This window comes from Petaurus breviceps, unplaced genomic scaffold (assembly GCF_028583685.1).
Source record: "Petaurus breviceps papuanus isolate PSGF00001 unplaced genomic scaffold, PetGlider_PUasm1.0 90564, whole genome shotgun sequence".
Taxonomy (NCBI): domain Eukaryota; kingdom Metazoa; phylum Chordata; class Mammalia; order Diprotodontia; family Petauridae; genus Petaurus; species Petaurus breviceps.
In genome coordinates this window covers 1,195,263-1,213,800 of record NW_027187275.1, presented here as the reverse complement: position 1 = coordinate 1,213,800, position 18,538 = coordinate 1,195,263, and the positions used below count along the sequence as shown (strand labels likewise).

General features: G+C 38.6%; 1 protein-coding gene across 3 annotated transcripts in view; it reads right to left on the bottom strand.

The window, feature by feature from the left end:
• The window catches only part of RWDD3 (RWD domain containing 3), an 835,110-nt gene that overhangs the window by 388,458 nt on the left and 428,114 nt on the right, over window positions 1-18,538 (bottom strand). For all 3 annotated transcript variants that reach the window (XM_069063385.1, XM_069063386.1, XM_069063387.1), the window contains exon 6: window positions 6,637-6,687. In XM_069063385.1, the coding sequence (XP_068919486.1) occupies window positions 6,637-6,687 (51 nt within the window). The remainder of the gene's footprint in view (window positions 1-6,636; window positions 6,688-18,538) is intronic.

Here is an 18,538-nt window from a genome sequence, read left to right as displayed (position 1 = left end):
GGTAATCATGTCTATCTTTCAGTTTCTAATATGAATTAATAATCTATAGAGAGATATGCATATGTATAAAATATTTCTTCTAATTTTTTTTTAATTATAAAGTTATCTTCCCAGTAAGTCTGGATAGTTTTGTTTTTGTTTTTTTAGTAGTAACAAGATAATATGAGTGTTTCCCACAAGATCTTGTGCCTTACCCAAGTGGTACAACTGGAAAAAAACATTAGAAATGCTTCCAAAAGTCAGCCACCCAAGTCATTGTTCATTTTTGTTGATCATTTTATATTCAAATTCTCCCCTCAGACACTTTCTATATATGTGACCCTCAACAAGTCATTCAACTTCTCTGAGATTCGGTTTCTTTATCTGTAAAATGTGGCTACTAAAAATGTCTCCTTTACAGGGTGGTTATTAAGATCAAATAATGTTTGCAAAGGTAATGAGGTATGTAAAGTCCTCTGAAAATTATAAAACACTCAATAAATGCCAGTTATTAATATTATTTTGGCACCACAACATGTAGAAAACAATTAAAGGTTTTCTTCATTCACAAAACAGTTCATCGTTTCTCCAGATGAAGAACAACCAGTTTGATAACTAGGTTATCAAAATTCTTCTGCTTAAATTGGCTTTTATTTATTAAAACTGGCTCACTTGGAGTTTTTGATCCTATAATAGTAAGTTGAGAGTACCCCATCTAAACAGAACAGGAAAAGGAAAGGAGTTTATATCTGAATATTCAGAGAAGACTTTCAGTCCATCAGAGAATGAATTACAAAGCCTAAGGGTAAGAAGTGGCCACTTAATCCAAACAGTACCTTTACAAAAATCATATTGCAACCTATCTGACAAATGGTCATTTATTCAGTCATGGCATGAAGACCTTCAATGAGGAGGAAAGTGAGGCAGCCTCCTGAGGTAAATTATCAGGTTTTTGAAAGCCTTTATGGTGGTTTTCCTCAAATCAAGTCTACATTATTTCTTTGCAGTTTATGCCCATTTCTTTTTGTTCAGCCCTCTGGTCAGTCTCATCCCTGGACCAAGTGATAGCACTTTGAATACTTAAAGACAACAGCCATGACCTTCTAAATTTCTATTCTCCAAGCTAAACATTCTCAGATTAGTCAGATAGTCAAGCAAACATTTATGAAACCTTTCTTTTGTGCCTGGCACTGCTAAGTGCTAGGGATGCAAAGAAAGACAAAAACAGTCCTTTTTTTTCAAGGATGTAACAATCTAGCAAAAGGCAGGACCAGCCTCCTACAGAAGCTATCATAAAAAATTAGTCTTGAAGGAAATTGGGGAAACAGAGGCAGAAGAGATGATGAGAGAAAGGACTCCAAGAACAGGAAACAGACAATACTTTTATTATTCTCTAATTAACTATATCGCACTCATTACTGAAGCATTTCCCAGTATGTACTTCTTTCTTTAAGCTTTTTTTTTTCACTTTTCCCTGTGCTCCTCCCTCTCAGCAGAAGACTTTGCCTCCTACTTTACAAAGAAAAACAAAACCATCTGCCATGACCTCCATCTTCTCTAGTGTTCCATACTTCAAAACTCTCCTTCTTTCAAAATCCTGCTGCTTTGCAGCATTCTCAGAAAAAGAGAGGGCATATTTCCTTACCAAGGTCACACCCTCTACTTATGCCCTTCCTGCTAACCCCTTGGTGAAGGGATAACCTTCTGGAAGTTTGCCCCTTCAATCTCCACCTCTCTCCTCAATCAGTTTTTAGATACTGAATCTTTCCCTGCTGCCTACAGATATGACCATCTCTTCTCTTTCTTAAAAAAAAAAAAAACCTTTACTTGACTCTGCCTTTCCATCACTCCGTTACACTGTGTCTCTTCTCTCTTTTATAGCCAAATTCCTAGAAAAATCAACTATGCTTGTTGCCTCAATTTTCTCATCTTCTATTCACTTCTCAAACCCTTGTCCCAGCCCAACACAGGGGAAAATGCACTGGATTTGAAGGGCATGGGTTCAAAACCTGATTGCATTGTTCAACTGAAACTGCTGTCCCTAAAGTTACCAGTGACCTAATTCTCAGTCTTCATCCCACTTGACCTCTGCAAATTTCTATACTGTTGATTACACTCTCTCCCCCTGAAAATTCTATCTTCTTTTAGTTTCTACGACATTGCTTTCTTCTGGTTCTCCTCCTAAGCATCTAACCTCTCCTCATGCTTTTTTTCCCCTAGTTCATGGAAATTCCCCAACATATTGTTCTGAGCTGAGCCATCTTCTCCTCTCTAAATACAGTCTCTTTTTTGGTTATATCATTACATTCCATGCATCTATGTTTTCATAGGCAGTATACATTTGCGTGTATAGGTAAATATGTGTACAAATACACACACACTGCATCTGAATTTTATTTTTTCATTACTAGCTAACTAACTCCACCTAGGAGTCACATTCAACTTTAAAATTTTACTTAACTCAACATACAATGTATTATCTTCCCCCCACACCTCAAAACCACCACTTCTCCAAGATGCCATATTTCTATTGAGGACACTACTATATTGAATTCATTACCCAGATTTTCGGTCTCGGGCCATTTCTGATGCTGTCTTTTCCCTCACTTCCCATACCCAATGAGCTGCCAAGTCTTGTCAGTTTTACCTTTACAATATATCTTACATGTCTCATCTTCACTCACACACCCACTACTCTAGTTCAGGCACCCACAGCCTCTTCCTTTTACTATTGTAATAGCCTCCTAATTTATCTCCCTGCATCTGGTCTTCCCTTTCCAATCAATCTACCATACAACTTTCAATTGATATTCCTAAAACACATTTGACCATGTTATTCCCCTATTGAAAAACCAGTGGCTAGGATAAAATACTATTTCCTCGGTCTAGTATTATAAAAAGGCTTCACAACCAGACTCCCACCCACCTTTCCAGATTTATTTCATATAATTTTCCTTCATATATTCTACCACACAGCCAGACTAATGTGGAAGTTCCCTAGACTTGGTATTCCATCTTTCATCTGTGTGACAATAATAGCTAACATTTACATAGAGGTTATTATATGCTCAACACCATACTTTACAAATACTAACATTTGGATCATTTGATCCTCACAACAAACCTGAGAGGTAGGAATTATTATTATCCCAATTTTATAAATGAGGAAACTAAAGCAAAGAGAAGTTAAGTGACTTGCAAAGGGCCATGCAGTTAATAGGTGCCTGAGGCCACATTTGAACTCAGGTCTTCCTAAGTCCAGGGCAAGAGTGCCACTGCACTACCTAGCTGCACGTTGTCCCTCAGGCCTATAATGCCCTGCCTTCTTACCTCTTAGAATATTCAGCTTCTTTCAACGCCCAGCCCAGTTGCCACCTCCTAAAAAAGTATCTCCTAACACCCCCTCCCCAATTATTACTGTTCCCTCCCTCCTCATAGAACTTTTCAGTGACTTATATGTGGACATGATGCATACCTCCAGGAGAATTTAAGCTCCCTTAGAACAAAGGGAGCTTTCATTTCTGCCTTTGCACACTCAACACCTCACAGGCCCTTAAAATAAATGTTCATTTGAAGAAAAAGGGGGCAGGGCGTGGGAGGCAGCCCCTCGTGGCTACATAGGGAACTCTGATGAGTTCAGATGTCTGTTTTTTTTTTTAATTCAGGTATAAAAAAAAATGGAAGCAGGGGCACATTCCAAGAAAGAATACAAAAGAATGGCATAAAATGTTAATAATAAATTGAGGAAGGCTAAAACCCAGAATAAACTGAAAGCTCCAAAAATACTAAACATATATAGGGATATTTTAACTTGTATTCAGTACAAAATGAAGAACCAAGAAGTGCTCAACCAGAGGGAGAGGGATAGGACACAATGTCAACGAAAGACAAAGAAAGCAGAATGACTCAACTTAATTCCCTCCCCCCCCCCCCCATGGAAAAGTCTAGTAAACTTGTCAAACAGAATAGGACATAGCATGATCCAAGAAGTATAAACGGAACGAGGATACCCAAAAGTAGAATGAGCTCCCTTGGAAAGTAATGTTTTTACCTTCACCAGAAATGATTAAGCAAAGCTACATGACCACTTGCTCTGTGAGTCTATGTGGGAAAATAAATAGGTTAAATAAAATGCAAAGTTAAAATGACCTATTAAGACTTTCTCATGGATTAGTTTGCCTTTCTTAGCATCTCATCTGATGAGTCTGCAATGGACAGGACCGGAGCACCAAAATGCCCAGCTCCTCTTGAAATATGCTATGTTAACTTAAAATAATATCACATATGGGCCTTGGTAAGGAGGAAGAAAACAGGACAACTGCATGGCTTTGAAGTATTTAACCAAAGTCTTATCTCCACCTGTCTCTATCTGTACTTTATGTCATTTATATTTTGATGTCCTTTATTGAGAGGACAGGGCAAGCCAATAAGTTAACAAGCATTTATTAATTGGAATTGGGGGTAGTAAGCATTCATTTATTTAATTTTTTTTTACTGTACAATTTCCTCATCTGTAAAATGAGCTAGAGAAGGAAATGGCAAACCCCTCCAGTACTGATGCCAAGAAAACCCTAAATTCAGTCACAAAGAGTCAGACATGACTGAAAAACAATTCAACAACAACTGTACTATTGACTAATTTGTGGGGCTGGCCCATTTGGGGTATTTTTAACAGGTCTGCTAAAAAAAATTTCTTCAACAAAAGCAATTATCAACTTGAAAATTTAGAAAGAAGATCCATAGAGTACATGCCACTAAATTCCCCCACTTCAGCAGCTGTATTTTGTTCCCAAAACACAGCTGGAAGGGACCTCAGAGGCCCAAAACTTCAAATACTGCCTAAAAAAGAAATCTCCTTTACTACAAATGCTGACACGTGGTTTACATGGACTGCTAGAAGAAGGCTAATGAAAAAGAATCAATTAACAATAAGGACAATTAATTTCACTCTGGGATAGTTGTGATTCTCAGGTAGTGGGTTCTCTTTACATAGACCCAAATACATACCTCTCCACAACTTTCTCCCATTACTCTTAATTTTGTCCTCTGGGGTCAAGCAGAAGAAATCTAATCTCTCTTCCACATATCTTCCAATACTTGAAGATATCTCTCTTGTTCCCCATTTCCAAGTCTTCGAGCTTACCTTCTCTGTACCCGACAACTATTTTTATCTATCCCTTCTATTCTTTTGCATTCTAATGCACCACACTTTCAAATAACGATTCTGATTATCATGTGGGCCATGCTTGGCTGTGTGAGATATCCTAGAAATTTAGTAGAAAAAAAGAGCAGAGGACATCACATCATTCAATTCCCACTGGAATCAATAAAACAAAATGTAGCAACTTGTTGAATTATGTTGAATTGAATGAATGAATGCATGCATGAATAAATGAATGTAACGATTTTTTTTTTTAAGCAATTGGGGTTAAGTAACTTTCTCAAGGTTACACGGACAGTTATTTCTGGGTGTGGTACTAAGTATCAGAGCCCAGATTCAATTCCAGGTCATCTCAACTCTGGGGCCAGTGCTCTTACTCACTGCGCCACCTGGCTGCCCCTAAGCAATTGGGGTTAAGTAACTTGCTCAAGGTTACATGGCCAGGTGTTTCTGGGTGAGTGCTAAGTGTCTGAGCCCAGATTCGATCCCAGGTTATCCTGACTCTGGGGCCAGTACTCTTACTTGCTGTGCTACCTGGCCACCCCTAACGTGACAATTATTTTTTTTTAAGCAATTGGGGTTAAGTAACTTGCTCAAGGTTACACAGCCAGTTATTTCTGGGTGTGGTGCTGAGTGTCTGAGCCCGGGATTCGATCTCCAGGTCGTCCCAACACTGGAACCGGTGCTCTTACTCGCTGAGCCACCTGGCCGCCCCTGAGCAATTGGGGTTAAGTAACTTGCTCAAGGTTACACGGCCAGGTGTTTCTGGGTGGGTGCTAAGCGTCTGAGCCCGGGATTCGATCTCCAGGTCTTCTTAACACTGGAGCCGGTGCTCTTACTTGCTGTGCTACCTGGCCTCCCCCCTAATGTGACAATTATTAAGCTCACTATGAGCATGGACCTGAGCTAAGTTCTAGAGATACAAATATAAAAGACAAGCTCTCAAGAAACTGACTTTCTGATCAGGAGACAACACATAAGAGGCAAGTTAAATGGAAAAATGTCATAGTCCTTAGGGTAACATGGCAAAGAAGATGCTAATTCCTCTTTGATGTTCTTTCCACTGATAAAATTGTATCCATTTCTGATGTTGACCCATTTGATAATGTGAAGGACTTTGGAGTCAATAACTTTCTTTTCTGGGTCTTCAGTAACTGTACTTGTAGCCCCTCTAGAGGTAATGTATCTCCACAGGGGATGCTTCCCATGATGATGGCCAATGGCACTGGTCTAAAAACATTCCTAGTCTCAAGATTCATGGGTTGGGAGATGGTGGTCAAGGTGATCATGTGATGGTTCTACTTGTCCAATACATGCTACCTCCTATCTCTTCTTCAGCTAGTCTGACTTGCCTACCCTGTATGAATTGAGTTGAGCCCAGAGTTCACTAAACTAAGAAGATGACTCACAATGAAGTAGATTTGGGGCACAAGGTAAAGGGAAGAATCTGATTTTCTGGCAAAACCAATGAGAGGATATAAAAAGATCCTACTCACAAAACAGCTGAGACAGCTATTGAAATCAGTTGGGTCCAACAGATCCAGAATCTGAAAAAAAAAATTAAAGCCAGGATAAAAAATATGTTAAATACTTACATGTAAATGAATTAATAAAAGCAGAAAATGTAAATAGTTCTTTAATATAGTGGGACAATCAGGAGAAAGGTAGATAAAACTTTTTCTATTAAGGATGCTACAATCTTGTTAGTCCTCTAGTTTTTAAAATTCAAACTCATCAATGGCTTTCCCTTTCTCTCCCCATCTCCCCATTATCCTATCTGTTGACAAGTCTTGCCTGTTTATACCCAGCATACCTGTCATTCCCATCCCCTTATTCACTGCCCTCATTCAGGCCTTCATCTCTTTCCTATAATACTGTACTGGACTTGGACTTGGGGGTCCTGCCTGCAGTCTCTGCCATCTCCCCTACAGTGAAGGTCCTATCCTGTCACTCCCCTACTCTAAAATCTAAAGTGGCTCCAACTCCCTGTGGGATCAAATATAAACCTCCCCATTGGCAACAGAATACTGAAGTTAGAGTCACAGGCCCTGAACTTACATACCAGCTCATCCACTTTTTACTTGTGTGACCTTGGGTAAATAACTTAATCAATTATTATTAAGCATTTACTGTATGCCAGACCCCTGTGCTAAGGCTAGGCATACAAAAAGACAAAAGACCACAAACCCTGCCCTCAAAGAGGCAGCTAGCTAGGTGGTCCGGTGGAGACAGCATGGGGCCTGGAGTCAGGACGATCCCACCTCATACTCTTACTAGATGTGTGACCCTGGGAAAGTCCTTTAACCCTGTTTGTATGAGTTTCCTCATCTGTAAAATGAGCTGGAGAAGAAAATGGCAAGCCTCTCCAGTATCTTTGCCAAGAAGACCCCAAATGGGGTCAAGAGAGTCAGACACAACTGAACCACTCAACAACAAAAGCCCTCAAAGAGTTTACAGTATAATGGATTGTAATCTAATTTAATCTCTCTAGGCCTCAATTTCCCAATCTATAAAATGAGGGAGTTGGGACTATTTGACCTGTTGGGTTCCACACAACTCTTGATTTAAAATCTTATGTTGTTGTTCAGTCATGTCGGTTCTGACTCTTTGTGACCCCATTTGGGATTTTCTTGGAAAAGATACTAGAACAGTTGCCATTTCCTACTCCAGCATCTTGCACATAGTAGATACTGTACTTTTAATAAATATATCAAGTTCAATTGAGTTTTCACCTCCATTCTCATCTTTTTTGTAGCTCCTTCTTTCACAGTGGTAACAAATTCACCCTCTTTAAATCCAGATCTAGCTTTGTCACTCTTTTGCTCAAAACCCTATTTCATACTAGATAAAAATTTAAACTTCTTATCCTGACATTCAAGGCCCTCCACAATCTGATACTATCCCACCTTTCTATTCTTATAACAGACTACTTCATTCCACATACTCCATAGTCCTTCCAAATGTGACCCTCCATTCCCCCTCCCCTGACTCTGACCACAATCTGAAATTTTCCACCATCATTACTGTGCTTATGCCTAGAATTTCCTTTCTACTCCACCTCCAACATGCTAAAATAGTGTCTATACTTTAAAAGGCTGCCTCAAATGCCATTTTCCCAAATAGCACTTTGATTGCATTTCTCAGATACTTACTAGGCCTTAGTTTGTGTTATAATTATGTGTCTCTGTGTCCTATCTTATAGTGATAGCATGTTTTCTTCTTATCAAATATTTTATATCTCTCTTCCTTTTGTGCCCAGAACAAGACACAATAAGAATTTAACAAATATTTGTCAGATTGAATAACTGAAGTGAACTGGTATTCCATGGGTACTACCCAGATTGCCTCCTCCCTACCTTCTCAGCACATATTACCCACCAACCCTAAAAAGGAAAACAAGGTACTGTCAAGGGTACATTGATAAAAAACAATGTTCTCCTGACATCAAAATCTGGACTGTACAAGAACTATACTACGAACAAAGTTGACGTAAGAATTACTTACAATGGATGCTTAGGGAGGAATATATTCTAATCTAATGTAATTCTTTTGGCTTCCTTAAGTTTTTCTTTGAATAAAAGTATTTTTCAATATAATCCTAAATCCATATAAATATCCTATATCCATAAATCCAGGTAGTTTCCACAATTCTTTAAGAAGGTCTTTATCTGTCTTAGACTGTCTTTAAGGAGAGAGAATACTACTTTTTCCTTAACTATAAATATTTGACTAAATTATGCCATGACTGGGAAAAGCTCCTAATTTCATATGTTTGGATAAGAGAATAATGAATTACAAGACTGTTAAGAAAAGAAATACATAAAAAAAGAAAAGAAATACATAATTTAGCTCCAAGGGAAACCAGTCAGAATCCTTCAGAATTTTTACCAGGAATAATAGCAGGTGCTTTCTGAATACAACCCAACTTTTGACCTCACCTCTTCTAGTTTGTGTGGCTCTTTTTAATAACTTTATAGAATTGCTTAATTTAAGCATGAGAACTGTTTGCTTTGTTTGGTTCTTCAATCTACTGGCAGTTATCTCCATTTCCTAGGATTAAACGAAGAAAATTTCTACTCCCAGAACTGAACCCCACACTGTGTAAAATCCATTTACCCTGCGGATAAACCAGTGTATACCCTGGGGAGTATGAGAACAGAGTGAAAGTCACTTTTTTAAATGGTGACAACTTGGAAAAGCTAAGCTGGTTTATTATTGATTTCTCCCTGGAGTTTAGGCCCTTAGGTCATATAGGTACCTCCCTGTGGTATTACTGGGAAGATAATCCATTTGGGCAAGATAACTAAGTATAGTTAACAGTAAATCACTCCGACTTCTTTTTTCAAAGGTGAATTTCTTTGGGATTATAGTTGTTTTTTCAAATACTTTGCCACCACTATTAAAACCACAGTTCTTTTAAGCCTAACGACCACCTAGTTGTTTGATTTAGTAGAAAAACTCCTATCCGTTGGAAATTATGCATTACGACAAACCAGTGAAATAGATATAGTGCAAACTCATAGGCAAACAGATACAAAAATATACTGCTTGAATGTTTTATGGGGAGGGTGGGGTGGGAGGGCTATGTAAATAATACCAGCTACCATTTATGTAATGTCTTAAGTTTTGCAAAGTCACAATGACCCTATGGTGTAGGTGCTGTTGTTATCCCCATTTTACAGATGAGGAAACTGAGATAAAAGAGAGAAGGCAAAGCTGCTCAGTTTTTATTTGGCTTCTCTTTTATCTACAAAGGAAAATAACCTTTGCACTAAAATGACAGAAAAATAAAGGTAGATGATAACTCAGACGAAGAAAGGTGTAACAATAGAGTTCCTAGATGCCTTTGATAAATTCAAGTCACCTGGCCCATGTACTAAAAAAGCAAGGAGATAAAGATTGCTGAGCCTCTGTTTTTAATAATTAACAAGAATAATAATAACACTAGTAATAATATTTATATAGTAGTTAATAATACAAATGTTTATATAGGACTTGTAGATTTGCAAAGCACTTTACAAAGATCACATTTTGTATTAACAAGTCCAGGAGGCATTTGTTCTTATTACCCTATTCTATAGCTAAGGAGACCAAGTGACTTACCCACAGTCAATATAGCTAGTAAGTGTCTGAGGCAGACTTTCAACTCTGATCTTCCTGACTATAAGTTCAATGCCCTATTATTAAGCATCTGCCTCATTCCAAGGACTATGAATCCTAATAAAATGTGTCATATTATTTTTGCAGGAAAAAATGGAGAAATGTAGACACACTGATAATACAATCAGATGTTCTTAAAACTGTTGCATGTCCAGACTCAAAATATAGTCATTAATGGTTCAGTCAACTTGACAGAAGGTCTCCTGCAGAGTAACTCCATAATTTGTACTTGGTCCTGTACTGTTTCACATTTTCATAAATGACTTGGTGGTGTGCTTATCAAATTCACAGATGACACCAAGGTGGGGGGTGGAAGGAAGGATAACTAACACACTGGAAGGAATAGCTAGGGCTCAGAAATATTGGGCTGAATCTAATAAAATTAAAATCAATAGGAATCAATGTTAAGTCTTATAGTCAAATTTAAAAAAAACCCCTTTACAAATGTAGGATGGAGGCACATTTTAGAAAATTGTCTAAAAAATAATAATAAAAAAAATAAAATTAAAATAAATTTAAAAAAATAAAAACCAAGCTAGTAAAGGGCATTGAGTCCATATATCATAAGATGTTTACTTTGAAGAAAAGAATTCTCTGGAGGGACAAATGGTTCAAGTATTTGAAGGTCTTTCACACAGAAGAGGACCTTAGTTTGTTCTGACTGGCACCAGAGTATAAAAACGAGAGTGACAAAGAGTCTAATTAAGGTTTGATATCAGGAAAATCTTCCCAACAGTTAGAGATGTACAAAATATCATGCATGGTCTTGGGAATTAGTGACTTCATTCTCACTAGAAATCTTCAAAAGAAGCTAAATGGCATATTGTCAGGTATATTATATCGAGGGTTGTTTTTGTGTACGGATTAGTCTAGATGGCTACTGCGGTGTCTTCTAATTTCTCTCCAAATTTTGGTGATTTGTTGATTCTGAGTCAGGTTAAATAATTTACCCAGGGTCACAGAGCTGTGTCTGAAGCAGAATTCATACCCAGAACATCTTAACACCAGGTCCAGCAAGCTATCCACCAAGACACACTACCAGAACTGGGAAGGAGATAGGAGATCTGGATTCGAATCAGATATTCTGGTGCCCTTGGAGAAACCTTTCTCATCTCTGTGCCTCAGTGTTATCATCTCACCACCTCTAAAATGAAAAAGTAAGACTAGATGGCCCCTAGGTCCCTCCCAGCTTTGACATTCTGTGATTGAGTCTAAAACTTTTCCTTGGTCAGAAAAGCAAAAGGAAAACTTTTCAGTCTCTTGCCATTCCCCTATAAATTTACATCACTTCACTAAATTTGATAGCTAAATAGACTTCTGACAGTGTTGTTGAGAATGGTGTGTCAGATTTGGAAATGTTATTGTCTAGGCTTACCTTTGATGGTGAGATTTTAGAAGCCTGTTTCCCTACTAAACAAACGTATTATGGGATGATGGATAAGGGAGATTCAAAGGATTACAATGAAGGATCAGAAAGTTCACATGCAATATCTATTACATTGACAGCTGACTTTATTGAAGTTTCACAATATTAACTGCCTATCTGCGAACCAACTTAGCTGTAAAGCGATTATCAGTTTATCACGTCAAAACACAGATTGCTTCAAGTACAGTATCTGTGGCATAATCATGTACCTAGAATCCTATCAAACTGGAAATGTCCCACTGGAATTATTCTTCTAAGACCAGGAAAGAAAAATAGTGGTTTAGAGCTATTTTAACATGATTATCTCATCCTTGAATTTTGTCCGGGCAGGAGGGGGAGTAAAATACTTTCTCTAGAACCTGGGTAAATAGGACTAGCCCAGCAGTTAAGAAGCTTTTAGGATGACCGATAACTTGTGAAAGCTAAGCTGAGGTTAACACATACTTTCCTAGAGTTGGAAGGACCTTTAAAGGCTGTCTGGGAATCCCAACAACATCCCCAACACGTGTTCACTCAGCCTTGTCTTGAGGACTTCTAGAAAGAAAGAATCTGCCGAAATGACCCACTATTCTTTGAGCCAGCAGAGCAGATGAGAAATGTTGATGAATTTTGGAATTGCACTGATGGATGCATACATTGTTAAAGCTGGAAGGAAGCTAAGAGATTAATTAGTTCAACACCGTCATTTTATAGACAAACCAGAGAGATTAAGTAACTCGTCAAAAATCACACATCTATTTAGGTTTAGACCTGTGATTCAAAGCTGTTTTCATAGTTTTGACTCCCAGTGGCATCATAAAGGGAATACACCAATTCCAAGAAACATCTTCCAATAGGAAGTCTTGATCCTAGAAACTGCATCCAATCTAACACTGCAGGTGTCAGCTGAACCTGTGTAGGAACTACATGCCTGGCACATATCAGGCATTGAATAAATGCTTTTTCATTGTTTGATTGATGGACCTAGACACTGAAGTATCAGCATTCCCTTTTTGGTTCCCTGACATTATATGTAGATTAATTTTAAAATATACAACCAATCCCACACTGATATTCTCTGATTCCATTATCCCTCAGCAATCTGACCTTCTTTCATATCCTAATTGTTATCAACAATATAATCAACTAATTCATTAAATGCAAATATAGAAGAGCTGAAGGTTTATGTCCTTGTCCCTTGAGGACAGGGCCTATGTCAAACCTTTTTAAACTCACCATTGTACATAGCACAGTACCTATATCCAACACGAGTTCAAAAAATATTTGTTTATTCAATTTGATTCCCATATGATTTACTCGTCTTCCTATTTTTCATCTAAGAAAACCAAGGTATTACTACATACCATAACACCTTGGTCAGAGTTGCACAAGAAATCAGGTGGTCCAAGAATTAAATCCTTATGGGTCCCAGGCCAATACTACAATACTACCATTACCAAACACACACACACACACAGTATCTACATATACACATATGAAATAAATTATTTAATTCTCTTCTAATAGACATATATATATGGTAGTGGGAGTATGTATACATATGTGGTATTGTTGTTCAGTCTTTTCAGTCATGTCTCACTCTACATGACCCCATTTGGGGTTTTCTTGGTAAAGATACTAGAGTGGTATGTGTGTTTATAAATAAATAGAGAGATTACAAATATATATGTGTGTATGTGTGTGTAATGCATACACACACACACATAAAATTTCCTTTTGGAGCTTCTGTATACTGTAGGTCTGTTTCCAGAAATCCCTCAGCTCTAAATTTGAATTAAAGTCTATCCAATATACTTTTCCTCTGGTTGTTTTCCCTCCACCTATGCTAATTTAACATCTTGAACCCTTTCTTACCTCTGTACAACTGCATTTGCCCTAAGAGAATTATAGTTCCCTTTGTTCAATTAAGGCAATGCTTTAAAAAAAAAAAAGTCAGCTAATAGTCTACACACTGAGCTAGTGGATGGAATAAAAGTTGAATGTCAGTAACTATAAACAGTCATAACGCTTTGTGAAAATCCTCCATAAAAGCAACTAACTTTATAAAATATGGGAACTGGACTCTATATCACTATACCACTGATTTTTCTTCTTTTTTAAATCTCTAATCCATGTAATTGGTAGAAAAAGGGTGAGGTTTTTGGAGGTTGGTGGGGGGGGGGGTCTGTTTGCTTTTGCCTCTTAAAGCTATAAATGTTCTTGAACAAAGATTTTTTTTCAGCACCACTCAGGCCTTGCTATGATTCCATTGCACTGGTACCAGTAGATGTCAGGTCCATGTTGGGGTCAGTGTCTGAAAATAGAACACTGAAGGGTAGGCAGAATATTGACTTGCCAGAGGGGCAGACTGTAGCAGGGAATGCAATCTTTCTAGTAGGACATTATTGCAGAATGAAGCTCTATCTGGGTTTCCTCATTCAATACTGTCTTGGATTTAGTGGCTCTGTAACCCATTTTGCAATAAGAAATAGAGACTGCCCCCATGCCAGCACTGTATAGCCCTCCCCTGCCCCAAAAGACAGAGGATTTTTTTTCCATATTATTTTTTCACACTATCCTCCCATGGCTTTTCTTAGAGAGTTTATTAGCATTAATAACTCCAAGCACTGCTGCAGCCTTTTAGGGTATTAGACCAAACCTGAAAATTAATGCAATAGCTCATCACAATTCATTAATCAAGCTCAGGCTGGATTTAACAGCAGATTATTAAAGACGCAAAATTATACCCACAAAAAAGGGGGGGAAACCTAGCTCCCAGAGGGTCAAATGTAATGCAAATGGTTTTGCATAAAATCATAAACTTGCTATTAAATTAAAAACAGGAAAAGAATTACACCCACTGCTTATCTTCAGGTTTTTCTTTTCCTAAAAAAGGATGTTATATTAATTTATTTCTTCACTACTCCTGGTTACAGAGTAAAACACCAAAGGTTAAATGAGATAGGTCTTCTAATGTTTAGTTAAGCAACTTATACTAACATATCTTGACTGAGGTGAAGAAATTAATGAAATTACTACTATAACTCACTATTCATGGAAAACCAATGATGCTTCTAGCTGTCCGCTCACACCTTTTTTGCTTGTTTGTTTTAGGGTTTTAAGCATAATACTCAGACACTTACACCCATCGTAGGATCTTAGACTCACTGTTGTTCACAGCACTCAGCAAAGTAGAACTCTGAATTCTTTCCCCATAAATTTCCTAATCTTTCACCTCTATAGTGAGTGTTTGCTTATGACAATTAAAAAAAAAAGCTTAATCCTCCTGTGAGGTGGGGGTTGAAGAAGGTAAATGTTGTTTCTAATTTTTCTTTCTATTGAGAGAATCTAGGACCAGAGCCCCCCAAAGACTCATAAATTTTTGGAAAGCTCCAAATAATGGCCAGTCTGGTTGACAACACCAGTGGTTTCAAAAATAAGTTTACAGCTTAAGAGAAAAATACAGATGGATACCTTAGCAAAGCAGAGAAAAATAAAAGGGACAAATATTAAAGCAGTTTTTTTTGGCACAGTTGTTGTTGTTTAATATTCCTGAATGGTTGTGATAATATTTTGCTCTGCCTTTACAAAAAACACAAGTAACTATATCACTAAAAATTGATTTTTTACATTTCTGTCCCTATTTCCTATTTTTACTTTGTTTAAATCAGTACTGTCTGCTTCAGACTATATGTTCCCAAAGAAGCAAACACAAGTATTTGTGAGTATTCAATAATTTATCTTTGATGAGCCCAAAGAATCACAAAAGTTCTCTCAAATGTATCTGTGATCTCATTTGCAGGAATTCCTTCCAATGATACAGAGAGCAGCCCATCCATGCCTGCCCATCCTGTATGATTCCTATGTATATCTTCCCAAAATTTTGCCAAAGAAGGGCTGCCCAATGTGCTGGAGGTTTCCCTCACTTTCTAAGCCATACAGTACAAAATAAATTTTAATGAGTGGTTATGAGTACAGGACTAGAAGCAGATTGTATTAAAGTATACAAGCCAGCCTAGATAATTACAGAAAGGTGTATCAACAGAAGGTTGGCCACCAGGCAATGAATGTTTTGGCTATGCTGATCCATGAAACAGATAAAAATACAAAACAAGCTTCAGTGCTTCACTATGCCCTCCAATTCCATAATGACAACAGCCATGACAAAAGAGGGCAGAGGATACTGTGATGAATAAAATGCAACAAAGGCAAACTGAGGCATGTTTTCTCAAAGCAAGATAATGGTTTATTAGCAGTGATACATATGGCTATTAATAAAGTGGGCCAGTGTGGCCCCTTAGTCAGGTCAGCAACCATGAAGGGTTGGAAAGGGAGAGGCAGAGGGGAAGGACCCTCTTTATTGAGATGCAGGAGAGGAGGAATCCTGGGTGGTCAAAGAACACCACAATTGGCTAATAGCTGGGAAAAGTAGGTTAGCCTCCAGGTGTGGATGATCATGCCCCTCTTGTACAATTAAGTAATGTTAATTGCTTTATAGGACTCAACTACCTCATGTAATCTTTTTTTTTTAATAAAGTAATTGGGGTTAAGTAACTTGCTCAAGATTACATGGCCAGTTATCTCTGGGTGTGGTGTTAAGTATCTGAGCCCGGATTCAATCCCCAGGTCATCCCGACTCTGGGGCCGGTGCTCTTACTCGCTGAGCCACCTGGTCGCCCCCTAGAAGATCACAACCACTTAAATCAAGACCACCTGGTTAGTTGTCCACTTGAAAGAGATCAAACCACCCCTAATTTCACAAGAAGAGACAAGGGCAAAAGAACTATCTTTTGAAGGTTAAATTGGCTTTTGTTTATAGGAAAAAAAACAGAAGTCCCAAGTTATCCTCCCTGGGGAGGTGGAGGGGTACAGACAACAAAGCAGATGTCCCAGGGGCTACTTGCATAAGTTATAGCACTGTTCCATTTCAATCATGCTTTTAAGCCAATTCAAACTAGGACAAGTCACATTTTCAGCTTAACTGAGAAATAGGACTTGACAAAATGGGGGAAAGGGTCAATTAAAAAATAGAATCAATTATTAAATGATACAGCATAATTTTAATTTCCTCAGTACTGAAAATCACAAAGCACTTAGAGAATCTATGAACGTTAATTTAACTATTGATGGAGATAGTAGAGTGGTTGCAAACAGGACAGCAAGCTCCCATCCACAAAGTTCTCCAGACAGATCTAGAAAATGCATCATACCAAATTCTAGTGAGGAAATGCAGAAAAGTTACAGTGAGTCATTTGTTCAGCCCAGATTAACCTAAGGAGATAGTGTAATGGGAATGGGAATTTGAAGATCTTCCCTGCCCCTTAAAAAGCCTAAGGGAATTTGAAGACCTTTCCTGCTTTGAAAATAAACTCTGCTGGGGCAGCTGGGTGGCACAGTGAGTAAAGCACCGGCCCCGGAGTCAGGAGGACTCAAGTTTGGTTCCAGCCTCAGACACTTAACACCCACACAAAATAACTAGCTGTGTAAGTTATAACTCTGGCCAAGTTACTTAACCCCAGTTGCCCTTCAAAGGGCAAAAAGAAAGAAACTCTTCCCCCTAACAGGCTGGATGTAGTCACATAGAGCCTATGGTGGGAAGAGTTTGCTAAAGGGTGGAGCACAGCCCATAGGAAGCTGGGAGACAGAGCTAGACTAGACTAGATGGTTGGGAGGACAGTGCCCTGACAAGGGAGACAGAAAGGCTTGTGAGTAAAAGTTGGGTTTTTTCCACCTGCTGTGACAGCTAGGCTTGTGTTGGTTTGTGAGAAAGCTAATGGATGGTGCGACTCTCTGATACTTTGTGGTGCATTCAGTTTCCTGGTGTTGGGATTTCATTTTCTGGTGTCTGAATAAATGTTTTGCTTCTGTCTTATATATGGAGAGTCTGTTATATTTTGTGACTGAGCTCCATGCAGATATGTTTATAGTGACTGTAGGTGCTGGGAATATTGCATTGGTGCTGCAGAAAAATGGTGAGATTTTCAGACAATGGGAAATGGTAGGGCTAGCAGCACACCTGGGAAGATGGAAGCATCCTGGGTGAGGTTATGCACCAGAAAAATAGGAGGTCCTAGAACCGTACTGCAGCATCATTAGACCAATACGGGGGCACTGAAGTGAGGATTCGTGCTAATGGATAGCTTGGTTACCCACTACTAAGTTCCAGTTCACAGACCCAGGGCAAACTAAGGTGACCTATACTGGGAATAGGAAGGCCTGGAACAGTATACCAAGAAGAAAGTTCAGAAGTCAGCAGCACAATGGTATGGGTCAGATTCTAGCCATAGAGCAGGATCCCAATTAAAACACCTAGCCCAGCTTGCAGAGGAATCCCAGCCTAGAGGGGACCCTAAAAATTCTGCCACTCTGAACTAACAGAGCTTTCTATCTGGCTAAAAGGGGCTGGATCTAGCAGCAGTCTACTCTTGCTCAGCCACAAACCCAGGTCAGTAACTTGCAGAGTTCAGACCAACAGGCAGCAATCATTCTTGCCCTGGGTCTGACCACTTTGAGAGGACTGAAAGCTTTCAGGTCCCCAGCCTTTCCCTGAGATCCAGGAATAACAAAACACTCAATATCCCAAGAAAGCAACAATAGGACCAGCCCATATCTTCCCTCCAGAAATGATGCAGAGCATAGACCTAACATCAAGTCCAAAGTCAGGGAATAGGCTGGAAGAAAGGGCAAACAAGAAGAAGAAGAAGAAGAAGAAGAAGAAGAAGAAGAAGAAGAAGAAGAAGAAGAAGAAGAAGAAGAAGAAGAAGAAGAAGAAGAAGAAGAAGAAGAAGAAGAAGAAGAAGAAGAAGAAGAAGAAGAAGAAGAAGAAGAAGAAG